At 29.0% G+C, this 20,821-nt stretch overlaps 4 protein-coding genes across 7 annotated transcripts; 2 read left to right on the top strand and 2 right to left on the bottom strand.

The window, feature by feature from the left end:
* Nucleotides 1–418: 418 nt before the first annotated feature.
* Nucleotides 419–15,982, top strand: LOC146534343 (thiamine transporter 1-like). Of its 2 annotated transcripts, XM_085193124.1 has the most exons (9): nucleotides 419–628; nucleotides 700–1,094; nucleotides 5,329–5,459; nucleotides 6,520–6,664; nucleotides 11,135–11,277; nucleotides 11,700–11,885; nucleotides 12,271–12,488; nucleotides 12,796–13,000; nucleotides 14,671–15,982. In XM_085193124.1, exons 2-9 carry the CDS (start codon nucleotides 860–862, stop codon nucleotides 14,725–14,727), a joined length of 1,320 nt encoding a protein of 439 aa, XP_085049250.1. In that variant the 5' UTR covers nucleotides 419–628; nucleotides 700–859; the 3' UTR covers nucleotides 14,728–15,982. The 2 variants fall into 2 exon arrangements, with proteins under 2 accessions (XP_085049250.1, XP_085049251.1); XM_085193125.1 differs by having other exon boundaries at nucleotides 420–628; nucleotides 12,796–15,982.
* Nucleotides 14,000–16,769, bottom strand: LOC146534342 (single-pass membrane and coiled-coil domain-containing protein 4 homolog). Its single transcript, XM_085193126.1, has 2 exons — nucleotides 16,621–16,769; nucleotides 14,000–16,489 (listed from the first exon to the last, which is right to left on the bottom strand). The coding sequence occupies exon 2, from the start codon at nucleotides 16,480–16,482 to the stop codon at nucleotides 16,300–16,302; it is 183 nt and encodes a 60-aa protein (XP_085049252.1). The 5' UTR covers nucleotides 16,483–16,489; nucleotides 16,621–16,769; the 3' UTR covers nucleotides 14,000–16,299.
* Nucleotides 16,770–17,386: 617 nt separating this feature from the next.
* LOC146534341 (polyisoprenoid diphosphate/phosphate phosphohydrolase PLPP6) lies at nucleotides 17,387–19,358 on the bottom strand. 3 transcript variants are annotated; one of them, XM_085193119.1, is made up of 4 exons: nucleotides 19,029–19,358; nucleotides 18,683–18,826; nucleotides 18,325–18,424; nucleotides 17,387–17,964 (listed from the first exon to the last, which is right to left on the bottom strand). In XM_085193119.1, the coding sequence occupies exons 1-4, from the start codon at nucleotides 19,035–19,037 to the stop codon at nucleotides 17,570–17,572; spliced, it is 648 nt and encodes a 215-aa protein (XP_085049245.1). In that variant the 5' UTR covers nucleotides 19,038–19,358; the 3' UTR covers nucleotides 17,387–17,569. The 3 variants fall into 3 exon arrangements, with proteins under 3 accessions (XP_085049245.1, XP_085049247.1, XP_085049248.1); XM_085193121.1 differs by having other exon boundaries at nucleotides 19,207–19,313; XM_085193122.1 differs by having other exon boundaries at nucleotides 19,220–19,300.
* Nucleotides 19,359–19,936: 578 nt separating this feature from the next.
* Nucleotides 19,937–20,789, top strand: LOC146534340 (uncharacterized). Its single transcript, XM_085193123.1, has 3 exons — nucleotides 19,937–20,117; nucleotides 20,196–20,366; nucleotides 20,649–20,789. The coding sequence occupies exons 1-3, from the start codon at nucleotides 19,974–19,976 to the stop codon at nucleotides 20,787–20,789; spliced, it is 456 nt and encodes a 151-aa protein (XP_085049249.1). The 5' UTR covers nucleotides 19,937–19,973.
* Nucleotides 20,790–20,821: the final 32 nt, after the last annotated feature.

Here is a 20,821-nt window from a genome sequence, read left to right as displayed (position 1 = left end):
TTATTTTTTCAATTAAAGGCAATTATTTACAATCCATATATCATTTAATTCTTATTTAGAAAACATATAAAAATGGTTATCGTCGGAGGATATGAACCCGCGCCTTTTAAAAATCTTCCAATTTTTATTAAATTTTATACATAATATTTCTTATTAAACATTTTTCTTACCTAACTTTGGAATAACACTTTAAAAATGTTAAAAACAAACAACATATACTTTTTATATGTTTGTTTAATCAATATATTTTCATATATATAACTACAGACTTAAAATAATACTTTTAATAAATGTACATTGTTATTTTATTTAGTACGAAAAGAAAATTATCCGCAAGTCTGGCTAGTAATATTTTTTTAAAAAAGCGCGCGTTTTTTTACTTCGAAGATCGACTGTCTTTTTCTCTATACTTATAGATATAGACTGATTCTAATAAATTTTAGAAATGTAGATTGTTTAGAAGTTTATTTTATAAATTATAGGTTAACGCAATGCAAGAGACGTTACAAAAAAACTGATATAATATATATTAAAATATGTACTAAACATTTTATTAACCGTATATAGATTTTAACGAAACATCCGTCACCATTGAACGAATGAAAATTTATAATACCAATAAGCTTACGTAAGTAAAAACACTGGAAGATAGATGTGTTTAAATTAATGATATTTGAAATAAGAACTAATTTATTGCAGAGGAAATACATTTACGCGTGTGCACCATGCACGAGAAACAATTTCATCTGATTATGAACATTTTGCAAAAACATTCGCCCGTGGCGACTTTTATAAAAAGCACGTCGCACGTGCTATTCTTACATAAATCTTCTTTCTCGTGACATAGAAGTGTTTCATAATGCAAGATTGGATTAAAATTACACTGGTCCTGTGCCTTTTTGGAACACTACGGGAGATCAGACCCTCGGAACCTTTCGTGACTGAATTCCTTTTGGGAGAATGGCGCAATATTACAGAAGACCAATTAAATCGTGAAGTTTATCCAGTGGGGACTTATTCGTATCTAGCGCTTCTTGTAGTGGTGTTCCTCGTCACTGATTTTCTTAGATTCAAGCCAGTCATCATTCTATCAGGTAAGAATTTAATTTTAATAATTATCTTAATTTTTTAATATGAAGCATTTAATTTTTATATGTATAAGGTTTCTCTTTTATATTTTTTTAGTTTGACATTTTGGTGTCCTTAAACTTATAATTACATATTAAATATACAAGGTGCTTATCTTTAGTACTAAAATTTCTGTGTTAACTTTCAAACACATTAAGTTAACAATTCAAGTGATATTAAGAATATAAGAAGATATTACTAAAATAAAATCCATTATTTATTTTTATATAGATTATTTATTGAATACATATTTACACATTAACTTCTCTAACATGTATATTTTAGTGGTTTATTTAAATTTAGACTTATAAACTATTCAACATTATAATAGGCACATGCAAATTCTTATATTTTATTGTGTGTACATATTTAGGACATATTTTTAAAATTAAATTTAACTATAATTATAAGTGTTGAATATTAATTACTATATGACGTTATTAAGCTATATATATGTAATTATTGCAAATTGAATGTTTTTGTACCATAAATATGTTATTTTTTACGAATTCAACATAAACAATTATTAAATTTTATTGAGCCATAAGAGAAATTTTTAACTAGTTCATGTTTACTCAGTATACCTTTCACATTCTTAATTTTTTTGATTTTGTAAAAGTATGGTTGGAAGTTATCATGGAGCAGTAGGACAGTGTCTGACTGTAAAATAATGGTTATGGATTTGATATTTAGTGTTACATTCTTCTACTCAATATATACAAACACATATTGTGGTAGAAAACAGAGAATGAGTGGTCTAAATATTATATAATTTATCTCTTCATACCCTTCCGTGTGTGGAATACAGCACATCAGCCTTAGAGTGTAAATCTGCTAACTACCTGTTAAGAAAATTATCAGGAGAGGAATTTAGAAAATTGATTTTTATTCCTGGTTGATTTTGTGTTAGTTTTTGCACTTGTGAATTATATAAAAATGTATGAATTCATAATAACAAAGATGAATTTAACAGGCTTACACTCTAAGCTAAGCATATGCTAAAGTAAAAATATACAAATTGCATTATATCTACATATATTTTAATATACATATAGAGACAGGTAATAAAGGTATTATTTATCTTATCACTGTTACTTATGACGGAATGCTAATTTACTTATCTCAAATGTGGTATAAGTACATTTACAGATAGAATCATATTTAATTATGTTATCTTGTATAACAGATCTGGATTAAGAAAGAGTTTTTATCTCTGGAGGCACATTTTACAAAAAGTGGATTTTTTTTAAATATCTTAAGGAAAAGTGATAAGCCAACATCATTACAAAACTAAAAATAGAATAGATAAAAAAAGTATATAAAATTTTCTTATAATCTATATATATAAAAGGACTTGTCCTCACTGACTGAGGTAAGACGCACGCACAGCTGTAACGGCTGATGGTAGAAACGTGAAATTTGAACAGATGTTTACTTTCGTAATCTGGACATCCACTAAGAAGGGATTTTGAAAAATCTTAACCCTAAAGGGGTGAACCAGGGGTTGAAAGTTTGTATGGAAAAAAAATTAAATCGACACCGATTCTTATAAAATTTGAAATTTGGATTTTTAAAAGTATTTAATTGAACACGTGTTTCATCGTTTTCTAGAATTCTTCCCCTAAGGGTGCATATAAGGGGTTGAAAGTTTGTATGGAAAAAACTTAAATCGCCACAGATTTTTATAAAATTTGAAATTTAGACTCTTAAACATATTTAATTGAACATGTATTTCATGGTTTCCTAGAATTCACCCCCTAAGGGTGCAAATAAGGGGATGAAAGTTTGTATGGAAAAATCTTTAAATCGCCACCGGTTTTTATAAAATTTGAAATGTAGACTCTTAAAAATATTTAATTCAACATATTTTTCATGGTTTATTAGAATTCACCCCTAAATGAGCTAGCGAAGCTGCGCGCGTCCGCTAGTCTATATATATAAAAGGACTTGTCCTCACTGACTGAGGTAAGACGCACGCACAGCCGTAACCGCTGTGCGTAGAAACGTGGAATTTGGACAGACGTTTACTTTCGTAATCTGGACATCCACTAAGAAGGGATTTTGAAAAATTTTAACCCTAAAGGGGTGAAATAGGGGTTCAAAGTTTATATGGAAAAAAAATTAAATCGGCACCGATTTTTATAAAATTTGAAATTTAGATTTTTAAAAGTATTTAATTGAACACGTGTTTCATCGTTTTCTAGAATTCTCCCCCTAAGGGTGCAAATAAGGGGTTGAAAGTTTGTATAGGTTTTTTTAAAACGTCACCAATTTTTATAAAATTTGAAATTCAGACTCTTAAACGTATATAATTAAACACATGTTTCATGGTTTTCTAGAATTCACCCCCTAATGGTGCAAATAAGGGGTTGAAAGTTTGGATGGGAAAATTCTTAAATCGCCACCGATTTTTATAAAATTTGATATTTAGACTCTTAAAAATATTTAATTGAACATGTGTTTCATGGTTTTCTAGAATTCACCCCCTAAGGGTGCAAATAAGGGGTTGAAAGTTTGTATGGAAAAATCTTTAAATGGCCACCGATTTTTACAAAATTTGAAATTTAGACTCTAAAAAATATTTCATTGAACACATGTTTCATGGGTTATTAGAATTCACCCTTAAATACGCAAGCGAAGCTGCGCGCGTCCGCTAGTCAATTATAAAATTACAGTGTTGCTAAAGTTTAAATATGAGTCATATACTCATTCACTTATTTATATTTTTAAAATTTTGACATGAAGCATCAACAGAATGTATCTATTTTATAGTGCCAAATCATTTTGCTTACTTAAACAAAATTTAACTAAATTGATGTCAATAAAAGATGGATTCATTTTAATATTGTATATAAATTGTCAAGGTTACATACACCAAAAATAATGTATGTCAAATTACATTTTGTTATAAAAAAATATATTGGCATTGGGTGTCGAGTGGCGAAACTCAACGCCGCGTTTGCCTCGACACCAGAGTGGAGAAATGAAAATATTAAGAAATAGACGACAGTGTCAGTCGCTATTACTAAACTTCATCAATATCATTCAAATTATCTATATTAATTAGTTTGGGTGCAGTACTGCCAACAAGTTGTGGCCGCCATGAAGTTCAACTTTATTAACGTTTGCACGTTGGGCACTGAGGAAGAAAATAACCAAGTCTGCGAAACCTTTCACAGCTAACTCAAGCTGGCCACGACTGATCGACAGAACTATATACCAATAGCTAAAAAACAGAAATGGCATTAATTGAGGGGGCAGAAGCTTAATTGACGTCGATAGTGACGCAGCACCTCCATGTGCATACAATCAATTTCCATTGCTAATTTAATATTAAGAATCGTGTAACTAAATGGCGTCTCAAATACTACTATATTATGATACATTATTCATTATATATTGGATATATTGCAAACAATATTTTTTTATAGAATAATATAAATACAACGAATAATATATAGTTTATAAAATATTTTACCAAAAGTGAAAATACTATAGAATGCGTTTGGAGCAACAAATTCTGTGAGACTAAACTTAAGTAGATGATTCACTAGTGACCTCTGAAGAGTTCTAGTAATCTGGTCCTGGTCCCATCGTCAGACCAGCTCCATGATACCATGTTATTGTTTAGTCACCTAAGCTACGTTAGCTTCCGAGTTCCACGGTGTTATAATTACTATAAATGAGTCAAATTCAGTTTCTAACATTTTATTACAAAGGTACAAGTTGATCTAATATGTATGTTATTACATATTATTAAAAAGAATATTGACATCTTAGATCTTGAAATGCTGACAATTTTGACGATACATCCCGTGACTTGATATAATTTTTCTCGTATCTATAATTAGCTTATTAAATTTAGGACTGTCTCTGCCTCTCCATCTTAAGTGAACTTTTGAGGTTGATATTAAGCTATTACAAATTATCAAAGGTTATATATGTAATATTTATGAAATAAAATTAAACCTGCTTCACACTGTATCCCGCTCACAGCAGGATAGCCAGAGGGGAATGAAATATTTATTTGAATGTATATTTTCATTTCATCGCTCTGATGTCAAGCGCGGATTTGAGTTCGAGTGAGATTTGACTCAACACACAATGCCTCCATAATTCGGCGAAAAATGGGGAACGGAGTATCTCAACACTAGGTTCCCTCTGCCTACTAGTTATTTGATTATTGTATTTCTATTTCAGGTTTAAGTGGCATATCAGTTTATGCAGTTTTACTATGGACGAAAAGTATAGAATGGCTGCAAGTCTCCCAATTTTTGTTTGGACTTTACATGGCGACAGAAGTAGCTTATCTGACTTATATATATGCAAAGGTAAAATTAAACTATTTAAAAAAATGTAATTGTAGTGGTAGCAGGTTTACCCTTCTCCACTTCTGTTCTTTTGGACCTGAATAGAGATCCCTTCAAAAGACATTACTTTGGCGAATTATTCCTAGAAAGATGGGTCTTCACTTACGAGACTCTGAGATTCGAATCTATAATTAATGAGGAATACAATCCAGCGATGCTTTCAAACCGCGCCATGATTGCATCAAATGGAATAAAAAACATTTAGTACATAAAAAAAACTCGACTTGGTCAAATAATTAAAATTAAAAAATAAACCTTGCTCACATGACCTCATCAAAGTTTTAGGCCTTCTTGGAATATGAAATAACAGAATGAACGGTCGCGTAACATCACAATGCATAAAATTAATATTTATATAACATAATTTAAGGGCTATTGTACTTTGTACGTCGTTTGCAAATAAGAAGTAGATCTATGTATATTTTTTATTTTATTTTTTAAATATGTACGTCATTTATATTTTTTTTATCTTTACTCGTATTTTACTTCATACAAAATTAAAGATTGATAATAAAAAAATAGATTGAAAATACTGTATGGTTCCAACAAGTTTTTATATAAATATCAATATTTATTTTGAAAAATCTTTTAAATATTTCAAATTCCAGCGGCGAAGTAATGTAAGTTACACGGACTTGTAGAATGAACATGAATATTTTATTGCTCTGTCAACATAAATATGAGAAAATTTCAAAAAAAAATTGTATTGACGCTATAAAATTTAATTCATTTATATTTCATAATTAAAATCCTCTAAAACAAGGGGGTCAAGAAAAAGAAGGGTTAAGATCTTAACCCTTTTTCTTCTCTTCATCTTTTAATATTGTGATGAATTTATATTCTTATTTAGCTTCTCGCTGTTTCCCGCATAGCAGTACAGGCAGATGGAACCTAGTGTTAAAACACCCTGTGTTCCAATGCTAATTAAAAGTGTTAAATAAAAATTAACACTTTTATTAAATAGTTGAAAAATATTTTAGTATTACATATTTAATATTAATATCCATACATTATATTACAGGTCGATTCAGCGAAATATCCTCTGGTATCGTCTTGTACGCGCATAGCAGCTTTAACCGGTCGGTTCCTATCCGGCGTGAGCTCTCAGCTGCTAACTCACTATGGAGTCATGGACTACAGGCAGCTAAATTACATCACCTTTGTTGGTATGTTCTCCTGGTACTTGTTTAATATTTGTTAAAAAATAGAATATCTAGTTGTTTTAGGATTATACTATTCCTACAGTTCTCCTAGTGATATATTATATCTATAGTTAAAACGTTCGGATTTAGTTAACTTTAATCGTTGCACAGATAATAAATTAAAAAGAAAACTGACAAAATTACGATATTAACCAACAATAAAAATAGAAATTACTAAAACGATATCATAGCTATCTGGAAGATAAAAAAAAATATATTTTATCTACGTCTATACAAAAATTTGGGCCCAAATATCTTATCATTAAAGTTTGAATTTAACGATATTACTATTAATTACTAAGTAATATATATTAATTACCTATTGATATAGTAAACTAAAAAAAATAGATATTTTATGTAGATTTCCTGATGACAGACTATTAATGTTCATGATAATTAATCATGATATCAATAATCATGATTGACAGATGTATATAAAAAATACTAATATTTTTATATATAGATTCTTTGTAATAATTATAATCACAATTTTGGCGATTATTCTGTTCTAAGTAACTTGTAGTGACGTAAATTTTGCTGACTTAATTATTGTTAGATATTTATCTATAGAGATGCTAACAACAATTGTAAAAAATCTATAAGAATTTTGACATAGCTCGATGAGAACATATGGCTGAGTAGTCAGAGCTCATATTCCAGGAGTGAGGAGGTGACTGTGGAGTAATACTTTAAAAAATAATATTCTTCTCACAAATAATTATCTAAATAAATTTGCTATGGATGAGAATCGAACCCACTTTCTTTAACTTAATATCTATATGTGGGCAATTAATTTGTTTAGGAAAAATAATAATGCGATCTTCCTTTATTTTTTGCCTTCTCATTGTTAATTTGGTATTTCATATACACATACGGTATTGAATTTATCTTATACAGGAAGGTTTTGGGTATTTCCTTATACATATCGTTTATTTGTATTTACCCGGCCTTCTCACATATTGTTTATTTGTTCATAGCATTGAATTTACTTTTAATATCTAGTGAACTAAAGTATGAAAATCAATTATTCCACTTTAAATTTGCATATTTTTTTTAATCAAGTCTTGAAATACCTCGGTGTTATCTTAAAGTAGCTTGTCCTTTTAAGGAATATATGATAATGTTATAGTAAATTACAAAGTGAATGTATAAACAACTGACTGCATGTGAGAATATAGACAGAATTTGCATACTAAACCAGAATTACAGAGTATTTTTATAAAAAACTATAACTTGAATATATGTATTTTTTAACGTTAAAAGTTCCACCAGTTATATCCAATACGTGAGTCTAAAAAAAGAAAATAACATGTTGTATTAATGTTTGTTTTTGTATAATATATTTTTTTATAACATTTTTGTTCTTAACCCTTTTTTTACTTACAAATAGTAAATGAATGCTTTACGTAGAAATATAGACGACAGTTACATAGGGTAGTACTATAGTTATTTTACCTTCTTTCGAAAATAAAAAAGCATATAAAAAAACTAAAAGCGATAATTGCTGCATTAATTTAAAACCGTATCGCAATTACTAACGTAACGTAAGATATAAAACACTTTGTAATACAAATTCTAAATATACGATAGGTGGAAGCGTCAGTGCTCCTTTTAAGGGAATAGCATATTATAAAATAATTCAAAAACATACCTAAAGAAATGAATCAAGATATTTCAACAGTTTAGACGTAGGATTTTTTTTTCATTTCACGATGTTTAACCGTACCTGTATTTCGTGTGACCAATAACGTTGAATAGTGTATAATTTACTTTAGAATTTATTTTTTTATAATTATGGATTTTTAGTTCGTGTAAGGGAATGATGGCATGGATTTTTGTATTTTAATTACTTAAAAAGTCCCTAAATAAAAATATATTTATTTAATTTTTTATACAAATAAATTTTAAAAAGCCGAATGTCTTTCGTCTGTCATTCAACATGTTAATATAAAATGCTTCTATTGAAATGATTCGATTGCAATTATAATAAACGTCGTACAGTTTATAGTAGAGGCCTCTTTAATTGGCTTGCGTACATATGTTACCTACGTGTCCGTACAGATATGACTCTTTCAATAATTATTAAGAAATTATATCTTATATCGTGATGTTAAGTTACGTAGCTTTTTCACATCACTATTGTTTGAATTGGCTTCGTAAAGTATTTTAAGAAGTCAATATATAGCTATTGTGTAAAAATATAAAAATCTTATTAACATCATAGGACTTTGACTGTAGTAAATTTTCTTAACTATAACAAATAAACAGAATATAGTTAAAAATTGTTGCTATGGCAACGCGTCCTTTGGTTTTCTAGTATACTATATAAAATTTCCTTTTGTACTTTCAAAAACTACTTAATTAGATTCTTATCGTAATTGTTAATGATAGGTAACAAAAATTAAGTGTTACGTCAGGTTAGGACATTTCCATCAATCAATCATTTTTTTAAAACTGATAAATCTAAAGATATTAGGTAACTTATAGTGTGTTAGATAAAATATTTATAAATTAACTATAAATAGGCAATATGTATTAATATGTTTTTTTTCTTAATTATTGTTTTTGCCTTTCTCGATAAGAAGTAAGCAAAAGTAAGAAATGAAAAAGAAGATCTTATCTGGGTTTATCTAATTGCACAACATATATGTAATATTAGAAATATAGAAGACTTAAAATTTACTATATGCACATATTTTAACATGCTGTAACATAAAATATTTATATATAAATTCTTATAATAAATTGCCCTTTTCCATTACTGATTGTTGTATAAATATTATGTTATGCGGCCGGAAACATTCCTTTTTAGTTAATACATCAATTAACTATAATAGTTTAATATTTTTTATAATTGTCTTTTGAATAGTTGTTTTATCGATATCAGCATTTGCAGAGAATAAATAGATAGAGTAGTATCGTCATTCAAGTATCGCTCATTCTGATAAGAGAAATTGGGATGTAGTTTTTCAATGTTATATTCAATAAAATCTTTTTTCCTATATTCTAAACACTAATGTCCATTTTTTTATATTTTGCTACACACCACTAACTAAAAATTTATAGATTTAAAAAAAAAGTAATAATTAATGTATTAAATATCGTAAATGTCATGTCAGTCATGGCTCAGGGGGTAATCGCTACTGGTTGTGGGTATTAATATTTTCATTTCTTTGTTCTGGTGTCGAGGCAAAGCGCGCCATTAAGTTTCGCCACTCAACGCGCAATGCCTTCAGAATTCGACGGAAAGTGAGGACCCGAAGAGAGTGTCTTACCACCAAGATTCCCAGATTCTCCCTGCCCCTGCCTTTTCTTAGTATTTTTAAAAAAAATAAATATTTCAACAATATTTCTAACTAAGTAATTCATGTACATATACATTTTTTTATATTAAACATATAGCAACCTCTTTTATTTATACGGATTATCTTAATAGTTTTATTTCATAATTTTTATAGCATTTACATTAGTGGATTTAACCGATAATAAAGCGAAGATTTAGCGTTGTGTGACGATAACGCTAATAACTGGGTATAATATTATCTAACTGATACTATGAATAGGTCCTATGATAGCAAAATAATATCTATTGCATATATACATATAACACCAAATTACCTCCAGATAAAAGAGAAATGGCCCCAAAATGGTAAATTAAAATGTAGGTTTAACTATGTAGGTGACGCCACTATTAAAAATAATTAAAGGAATGCAAACTCGTACAGTAAATAAAGGTCGGAATGATTTGATACTAGTTTTTACTGCTCAAGTCCTTACTTTTTATGTATAATTTAATATCAACTCTGTACACAAGCATGTGCCTGAAAGAGACCGTTCTCTTAGTGATATGGCCGTCTTTTGTATTTTTCTATACATTAATATATGTAATATTAATATCAGTGAATGAATAGTTTTATTTAAAATGTCAAAGTTATTATTAATATATAGGTGCTGGTCTATAATAAAGAGTATTTTTTTAATTGTTTTTCTTATTAGTAATTATATATTTAATTACTTCTTAATGGAATACGTGACCAAGTTTAAATAGGTGTTTCTTTGAAATTCGAAACATAAATTTGTAATCTACATATATAAAATCGAAAGCTCGCTCACTCTTCACGAAACCTCAGAAACTACAAGTGCTAGGAATCTCAAATTTTGCATAGGAGTTACTTATAGGACGTAGGTGCTCGCTAAGACGGGAATTTGTCATATTCGACTTCTAAGGGGTTTTTTATAGGGTTGAAAGTTTGTATGAAACTTCGTTACTACAAATGCCAGAAGTCTCAAATTTTGCATGGACGTCACTTATAGGACGTAGGTACTCATGGAGACAGAAATTAATAATAACGTAGTTTACGCAGGCGAAGCCGCGGGCGGGCCGCTAGTATTTAATATAATTAAAATTAATAATATATTATTTTTTAATTGCAGCTCAAATCTTAGCTACGTTTTGGGCGTTTTGGTTGCCGCCGGTCCCTTACGGGATATACTTCCACAGAAAGTCCACGGGGAATACAGCGCAAGTTGACTTTAACAACCATGTGGACAGTCAGACACCGCTACATTTGGAGAAGGTGATTTTAATGCAATCAATTAAATGTAACTTAAATTAAATCCAAGATGGCGCTGCTTTGTATTCGCTTTGCTCGAAACTTTTGAATACAAGTAATTTTCTCAATTAACAAAATTTTTAAATGATGTTACACAAATTTCTCTATAGCGGACTTTCCGCATGGACCTAACAGCCTCTGGACCGCAAGGACCTAACAGCCAACCTAATAAATTAAATACCCAATATTGAGGTCTAAAGTGCTCGCGTCGGCAGTTAGGTCGCATTAGCACTGTCCACGCAAACACAGATATATGTTGTTGTTAATACTTGTTGTTTATCTAATCAACGACACTATGCTTATATTATATTTTGTTTAATTAAATTTTATACTCCATTTTTATTAATTATTCGATACAATAAATTAACAACTGATTCATCCAACAGCGTACATTCCGCAAGGACCTAACGGACGCCGCGGTGCTGATATCGCGTCACGCGCGCTCCGCGTACACGAGGCCCAAAGTGCTCGCGTGGTCGGCGTTGTATGCCGTAGCGCTGGCTCTGTTCACTCAGGCGCAGACGTATATGCAGCTGCTGTGGACGCAGATACCGGGGCAGGGGGATGCACCGGTAAGTTTTGTGGTTTTTTTATTTGTTTTAGGTCATGGTGATTAGATGTAAGGAGTATCGTCTTATATGGTAGAAATTTGGAAAATATCTAGCTATATGTATAAATAAAGGTTTAATTTTTTTCTAGAATGGTGCTGGTGTAGACACAGGGTATGAATGTAGCAAATTTAAATGTATTGAAATATAAATTTCAAGTACGTGTATGATACGATATAATGTAGTAAATATAACCTTAAAAAACTAATAGGAATTTATGAGAAAACGTGTAGCTAGAATAATGACGAAGTAATAATTCTTCAAAATAATAAATAATTTCACCGAGTGGGAATCGAATCTGTAACAGTCTACTCATATAAATTATTTATTACATAATAAAATATTCCAGGTAATCTACAACGGTGCAGTAGAAGCAGCCCTCACGCTGCTCGGAGCCCTAGGCGCGCTGCTAGCCTCGTACTGGTCGCGCGCGGTGCTCCCCGCTCCCATAGCGGCCGTTCAAGGCCTGGCCCTCTTTACGGGCACCTTCGTCACCAACGTGTTCGTGTCCTACGCGGGGTACATCGTGATGGGGATGCTGTACCATTATATTATTACTTTGGCGAGGTGGGTTTTTGGATATTTCTTTTTTTGCACATTTTATGTTTGTTTTGTTTATGATTTATAATTGTTTTGTATGTAGCATAATTACTAACAATATTTGGAGTAATTTATTCTTTCTTATTATTATTAGGTGCAATTTTTTATTTATTATCTATTTAAAATGACATTTCAATCCTGTAAAGTGTATACTACTATTCTATTTATTATACTGTGTTTATTCTGTTCTTCAAAATCTTTATTAAATAATAAATAAAGAGACTTCAATTTAATAAGTGTTAAAAATAATGAATACAATTTTTCCCATTTATAGTGCAAAAATAGCCGGCCAACTAAGCGACGAAAGCTGCTTCGGCCTCATATTCGGTATCAACACGCTCCTGGGGACCGGTCTCCAATCCCTTCTGACCTTCATCTTGATACAGGCGTTGACTTTGGACATTACAGCTCAATACTTCTCTATAAGTGGCCTGTTCCTTATACTTGCCTCGTTTTGGCTAGTGGGATGGATTGTACAGGTATGTAGACAAAAGAAGAGTATTAGTACCGATCAGTATTAGTTTTAATGTAATTGTGTAAAATTAGTGTAAAGTTAGTTTGGTGGTTTTAGTGGAAATCACCCTTAAATGACTGGCTGTTTATTTTAAAGAAACTCACGTTTTTTTTTTAATATGTCAGCATTTGTCTAAGTAGACAGAGAAAAAGTGATGACACATTGTTATGCATACAAAGAGTTGTGCAAGTGTCTGCCTTATCAGACCATATAAATATTTGAATTTTGCAATTTGAAATTTAATATTTAATAAGTCTTGTTAGTTATTTAAAAAATCGTGGGTTAAACCTTTCTTACAAAACAGCCTGTTTGGTCCAGTGCTTAATTAGTATATTTAATGTTTTTTTTTTTAAAATGTATAAAATTTTTTATGTAACGGGAACCGAATCCGCGCCTCTTGGAAACCATTTGTTTATTATACATATGTATTCTAAAAATATTTTTCTATTCTTAGTGTGATATAACACTTTAAAAATAGTATACAGGGGCTTATACTAGATGACTGATGTTTTACTTAATATCAATGAAATCTTAAACCTTAAATGTCTAGTCAGATACTTAAGGAAGGACTTTTTTTTGTACTTCATATAATGTGTAGTTTTTATTTATTCTCATTTTGTTATGAAATTCTTAATTTGTAAATGAAATTACTGACTCGGCATCGAAAAGCAATCATATTGCTAATATTAATAAATATTTTTTTATTATTTAAGAAAACTTTGTACTTTGTATGTTGATTTAAATAAAAAACATGTACATTGACTGTAACTATGTAATAGTTGCCTTTTTTATTATTTCTGTTTTTTTAATTAGTCATAAACAATTAAATTGTACGCACAATGGATTAAGGTGTTTAGAGTGGGTTTTTTATAAATTTATTTATTTTAAATTATTGGTTAGTTTCTATATTAAAAAATCTTCTAAAACAATACACATATGCTTTAGAAAAACTCTAATAATGTATGGAATGTATTGTTTAATAAAATTATTTATTTCTAAAAAAATGGTTCTTTTAAAGACACATTTATTTAATTTGGGAAAATATAATTTATAAAATATAGTGTGAATTGTTTTTTTTTTGTTAAAACAGGCTAATAAATAAATTTTAATAGCTTAAATTTGGTTGTGTGACTGTCAAGAGATTATAATTTATTTGAGTACTTATTATAGATAAATAAGATATTAAACTATTCCAATTTAAGTTATTTTATTACCTTTTTTTTCTTAGTAATAAAAAATAAATACATCCTACAAAATTATTGTTCTTTTATTAATGATGTTTTTAATAAACATTATTTAAATTTATCAAATTTAATGATTTTTTTTTTATCATATCTTTTTATTTAGTGTTTTCATTTTATTTAGTCTAAATAAAGAGGGCTGTGATCCTTTGAACTTACTGTTAAAGGTAATATTTATTATGTTTTAAATTCAATGATGCTCAGAAAGTTAACAAACTATATGTATGTATTGTAGTATAACATTTTTGGTAGTTTGCCTGTGATAGTTATAGCTGCTAGCAAATTTCATATATAACCTCAAAATTAAATAACCATATATAAAATAGTGACATATCTATCTATAACTTCATGTTAAGAATCTGATCAAAATACAAAGATTTTAATGCATGTGTAGGTGCAGAAACAATCAAACAAAATGAAATACAAGTATGAATACATGATGCTCGATTGACCGCACAAATACACAGGTAATCTCTTTTAATGGGAATTGAGACTTACAGGTAGTTAACACAAATGTAAATATTTTGATTTTATAAATTCAAATTCAAAATAATCTTTATTCAAATATGATTTCCATTTCGTTAAATGAACATTATTATTATTATTAATATTGAATCTAAAATTCTTTTTCTGAGGTAAACTGAGAGATTTATCCTTGTATATAGATAACATTACTTAATTCTCAGAATGCTATATTAAAGAACTGAAGTGAACCTACATTATATCGTGCCATACAAAAAGGTATATTATAAAAATAAACTGAGAATCTGAAACTGAATAAAATGAGAAATGAATTTGATTATACAAACATAATAAAATCAGAAGAGACTATGTAGTTGTGTAGAAAATATATTTGCACTACATGAGTTAATTATGAAACATGAATTAATGACAAATGTTTATATAATATATATTCAGTTTACATTTAATATTAAATTAAAATTCAATTTAAATAAAAATAAAAATGAAGTAAAAGTGTTATGATTTAAATTAGGGTTGTTAATACAATTTTACAAATGCTAGTGACCAACCTATTATGCAACTATGTTTTTGGAACCATAAAATGCAAAAACATGTTTTTTTTAATTCCTGTGGGAATTTTAAAAAACTCTCTCAGTACTTCCTTACACTCTCTAAGGAACTGCTAAATTGGAGTGTCCTACCCCATGCCATTTCATTTTCAAGTGAGTATATGTATGTATCATGTCATAATCTTCTACATAATATCATAATGATGTCCTAGAGACCATCAACACTATTATTATTTTTTTCACTCATATACTTAAGTTGTGATTTGCATCTAATGTGATAATGAAAGAAGATATAAACAATATTTTTCTACATGTATTCATAAAATTATTTTGTTTGTGTAACATATAAATGTATAATTCAGTACTTAAATTATTGTTGTTCAGTACTTAGATGTATATTATGTATAATTAATAAGTCAATGTTTTAATAACAATTGAATTTCTAAAAAAATGTATATCACAATCTAAAAGTGATCTGGTAGAAACAGTAGTGATAGAAATTTAGTTTGTTTAATGTAAAATGTGTATGAGGCAGAAAATAATTCTGAACATTATGATGAAAGGCTGTATGAAATAAAGTAAACTATTGTTATTATAGCTAAATAATTTATTTCTCCACAACAATTTTATACATTTAGTACTGATACTTGTTAAATAAACATAGTTATAAATAAATAGATTGTTTTATTTTTAATATATAACATTACCCTCTACACTGAACTAAAGTCCAATTGAAAATATAAATCATCCAATAATTCTAACAATAGTTATTCTAGTATATACAATGATATGTTCAATACATGGAATGTTAGATAAATAATACACAATATAACATACATTAAGACATTGAATGTGATTTATCTACAGTATGTAGAAAACAGTTACCAGGAATTCACAACCATAGTGTAATTATTATTATTATTTTCATTTAATTTGCTGAATTAAGTCAATAACACTGTTGAGCATAAAAGAAAATTTATTGCAGAAAGTCGTTACGCATATTGCATAGATGAAGGTCTAGTTTTAAAGTAGACATAAACACATATAAGAAGGAATATAATACCAAAGGTGGGCAAAACAATAGTATGAGTCTGTTGACGCATTTTTGCAAATTCCTGCTTTCGCTCACGTTTTTGCTTGGCAGTTTCTTTAACGACGCCTTTTAGTTTTCTCATTTTGCAACTAAAACGGAAAAAAATAGAATAGGGTAGAAATAATATAAAACCTGTATTTTACAATGCGTTTAAATATAATAAACAAATGAGATTTTTCAAACTTTCATATAAACATTTGTACATTTGAACTATACTTACAAATTAGTGATTAAAATGTGTTATCTTTTGAATTTCTAGATTATTTTTAATACACGTCACCATAAATTCAATGTTTATAAAACCATGACAGTGACATTTAACAAGTGATGACAACGTTAGAAGTAGAAACTATACCACAGACTAACATTTTTAATTGGACATAAATTGTATTCAAAAACCATACAGTCCTGTAACGAAAAAAAAAGCTTTTAAAAATAATTTGCCTCAGAAAGAAATTTTTGAATAAACCTGATACACCTCATTGATCTATTAAATGCTCAAAATAAAATAAAACAAGACATATGAGAGATAAGATACGTAGCATGAGACCCACAATACAAAATTGTCCTTACGGATAAGACACTTTACTTTTGAAAATAAATACTAATATTATTAATTTATAAATCAGAATATAACTATAACAACGTGAAAGTTTCAATAATAATTAATTGCAATGATGTCAACTTTGACAATAATTTGGAGAACGCTACAAGCAATTGAGTCATATAAAAGCAAAAAAGCAGCAACATCCATTTTTTTAAATATAAATATAATCTGTTAGTTGCTGCTTTTGCTTTTATATGACTCAATTGTTCAAAAAGTATAACTAATCATATGTTTGAACAATTGTATTTAAATTAAACAATTCCATTTTTACTGTCATAATTCTATAAATAATGAGGAAGAAAATATATATGTACTAAGCAACTGATACTGTTCATTGTTTCTATAAAAATATATTTCACATTTAAATAAAACTACAAAATAATTTAGTTTTATTTATTACAAAACACAAACATAATTACTAAACTAACAATATATAATATAAAACAATCATTTAATGTGTTAATCTTGGTACTAGTATATCTTTGAAAGTAAATAATTTATAAACATATCTTTATCCTAATCACATTAGCCATTTTTAATTTGGGCACTATAATTTAAAAAATTACACATGGTATTCGCCACCATCTTTCTTTTCATCTGATAGAGAAGTTAAAATGCTGACAGCAGTGCTTTGAGAGAACCATATTAAAGACATTAGTAAGCCTTCCAGAAGACCAATACCTGTTCCAGCTAAAACATCTAAAAAGTAATGTCTCTCGGCCAAAACCCTAGAAACTGCCACTGATACAGCCCATGCAATTATAGGCATGTAAAATACAAAATGAACTGGTTCTACACAAATTAAAATAAAAGCCACTAAAACAGCTCGACTAGTGTGGCCTGATGGAAATGAATATTTGTCAGGGTTGCCAGGTAGCAATTTATTCATGGGCACTGGACGACGTCTTCTTACGAAGGCCTTAATTATCGCTATGATGATAATATCCAACAAGAGGGCTGGAATCAATAATTTTATACCATAAATGAATATACTCTCTACAATTACAATCACAAAAAAAGTGCATTTCCTATTAAATATTTATCCAAAATTCATTTAGCAAAGCAATTTCTCAAAAATCTAATTTATCAAGATACTTTATTCCACCCTGATTTAGGACATTGTATGTTGACCAGCAAAACCCATTGCTGTGCTTAGTCGTGCCAGAGCAAGGAAATTGAAATTATTCATTCCCTCAAGCAAGTACTGAACCCACAACCATTGCCTTTACAGTCAGTTATCCCACTGCACCATAATGACATCAAATTAGTTTAAATTATAACATATTTAAAATAAAACATATAACTGTTGTGTCATACCAAATAACATATTGACTTGTAGCTGATATAGGTCTCTGTTGTTAAACAACCATATGAAAGTGAGCCAGCCTGCTAACCAAACTATCCCGTGGCATGATACCTAAAACAGAGAAACTGCTTAACATAGCATGGATTCACCGCATCAATGTGACTTTGAGAAGCTCTAAGCAGTCCAAAGTTTTATTTATAGATCTTTATAAGCTCCAAAATTTAAAAATAAAACTATATAGTTTAATTGTATGACGACAACCAATGCAAGTAAGTTATCTGAACAATAATCTATTTATATGAAAGATAACCAATGAGTCATCTTCTCAAGAAATACAAGTTAGTATATAGCACCCTAAATATGTTGTACCTCTAAAAACTTTGAATGTATACGGAGAGACCTCAAGGCTGTCACATTTTGAGATAGTTCCACAAATGATTTAGTAGCTTTTATGTCATATCGTAATATATTCTGCAACATATCTGGCACTTTCCTTTTATCTTCTCCTCCCAACTGAAATTATAAAACACATATAACATAATATACTATTTAAATTCACATTGCATATACAAACTAGACAAAAATTAAAATTATAATGACAAATTTCGGATTTGCATATTGAATGTCAGGCGGTATTCGTCATTCTTTTATGAAATCGTAATCAACGAAACTAAACAAGTTCAAGTAGTAACACAAAATTAAGATATTATCTTACCATATCCATTTTAATGAATTCGAAGTGAAAAAGGAAAAAGCTATCACTGGCGTTCGCAAAAACTGCTATCAACTTATAAATATTTGCTTTATTTATTGATTATGTACAAAAGCAAAAAACCATGCAATGATATATATAAAACAATGTTAAAATGATATGTTTTACTAATTCATAAAACCTTAGATAAATACTTTTACTGCTGATATTACTTCGAAATATTTTGCCGGAACTAAAAAAAATATTATATTAGTACATAAAACTTTAAAACCGTAAACGTCAAAGATATTTTGCAAATTTTATTACGTCAACATCAACAGATTGCCATTTTAAAAAAATGTAAAAATCTAAATAGTATTTTAAATAACATTATTTAAATAAATAAAGACTACTATAACTAAACAAATTGAAGCCACCGTGGCCCAAATATATTTTTTATGGAAAAGGACAAGGCAAACGAGCGTTCAGGTCACCTGATGATAAGTGATTACCGCCGCCCACGACCCCGTGCAATACCAGAGGAGCTACAGATGCGTTACCGGCCTTTTAGGTGGAGGTAAACGCGCTTTTTTAATGTGTGTTGATTAGCAAGGAAGAGAGTATCTTAAAACTAAATCCCTTGCCGGTCCTGCTATGCAAGGTATAACGTAAAACCAAAATAAAATTAATAAAAAACTAATAAAGTGGCCCGTTACATGCCCCTAAATACTATTTATAAAACTTCAATAAATTTTCGTGTTTTAATATACAACAATTTATTTGTTAGCAAGAAATTAGTCGTTCACGATTATATTTTAAAAGTACAGCTAACACTATTTATTTTAAAAAGTCGAAATCAATACCATTAAGTGAATCTTTTTTTATTTACTGTCATTATTGTATTCTATATATTTTTGACGCAACGAAAACTTTTGGAACAAAAATTTTTATGAATTATTAAGATATAATATGGAATTTCTTGGTATAACATTACACGGACCTCAGAATTCTTTCAAAGATATTTTAAAATGTAATTATATGGAACCAAGATCAAAAGAAGATGTCCAACCTTTAATGGAAGAAATAATATCAACCTCTACAATGTCTAAAAAAGTTGTTACAGTAATAAATAGATAATTATAAAAGTTTTATATCCATTATCTTTTGCTTACCTTATTAATTCATTTAAAGATTCAAAGAGTCGATGTGAACACAATAAGGGTGATTGATTGTTATATAGGAAGAGTCAATGGCTTTGCTTATGGATCATCGGAGAGATTTAAAAAAATGAAGCGTAAAGGAGTGATAAAAGCTGTTGGTCCCTCGGATATGTATAGATTACCTGTTACTTCTTCGATAGAGGTTATTGTCTTATTTAATAATTATAAATTATAGTGTTAATATACTTGACTTTTTTACTAGTGGGGAGGAATATTTTGAATTTCTTTAACAACCACTTAATAGTGGTTAGCAATACTTGTATGTGTAATATGTATATTTATCGTTTACGTAGAGAAGTATAGAGACTTGAGTTTTGACACGCTTGAAATATTATAAGTAAAAACTGAACTCTGCTTTGTGTTAAGATTCATTTTCAAATAAATATACAATTCTTACTCAGTTTTAATTATCAAATTATTACAGTACGGCTGGTGGCAGCACGATCCTGCTATATTGAATAGCACTTGGCACATAACCCATCCGAGAAGACCTCAACCTTCTTCTCCAAACACGCTAATTCTTGATGTTGTTAGAAAAAATAATAAATATGCTACATTGTTTTGATAACATACGTGTAATTTCTTTTTTATATTTTA

Source organism: Heliconius melpomene, chromosome 11 (assembly GCF_056956725.1).
Source record: "Heliconius melpomene rosina isolate 202511_hmr_F chromosome 11, ASM5695672v1, whole genome shotgun sequence".
Lineage (NCBI taxonomy): Eukaryota > Metazoa > Arthropoda > Insecta > Lepidoptera > Nymphalidae > Heliconius > Heliconius melpomene.
The sequence above is the reverse complement of the archived record's forward strand: the minus strand, read 5'-3'. Positions and strand labels throughout refer to the sequence as shown.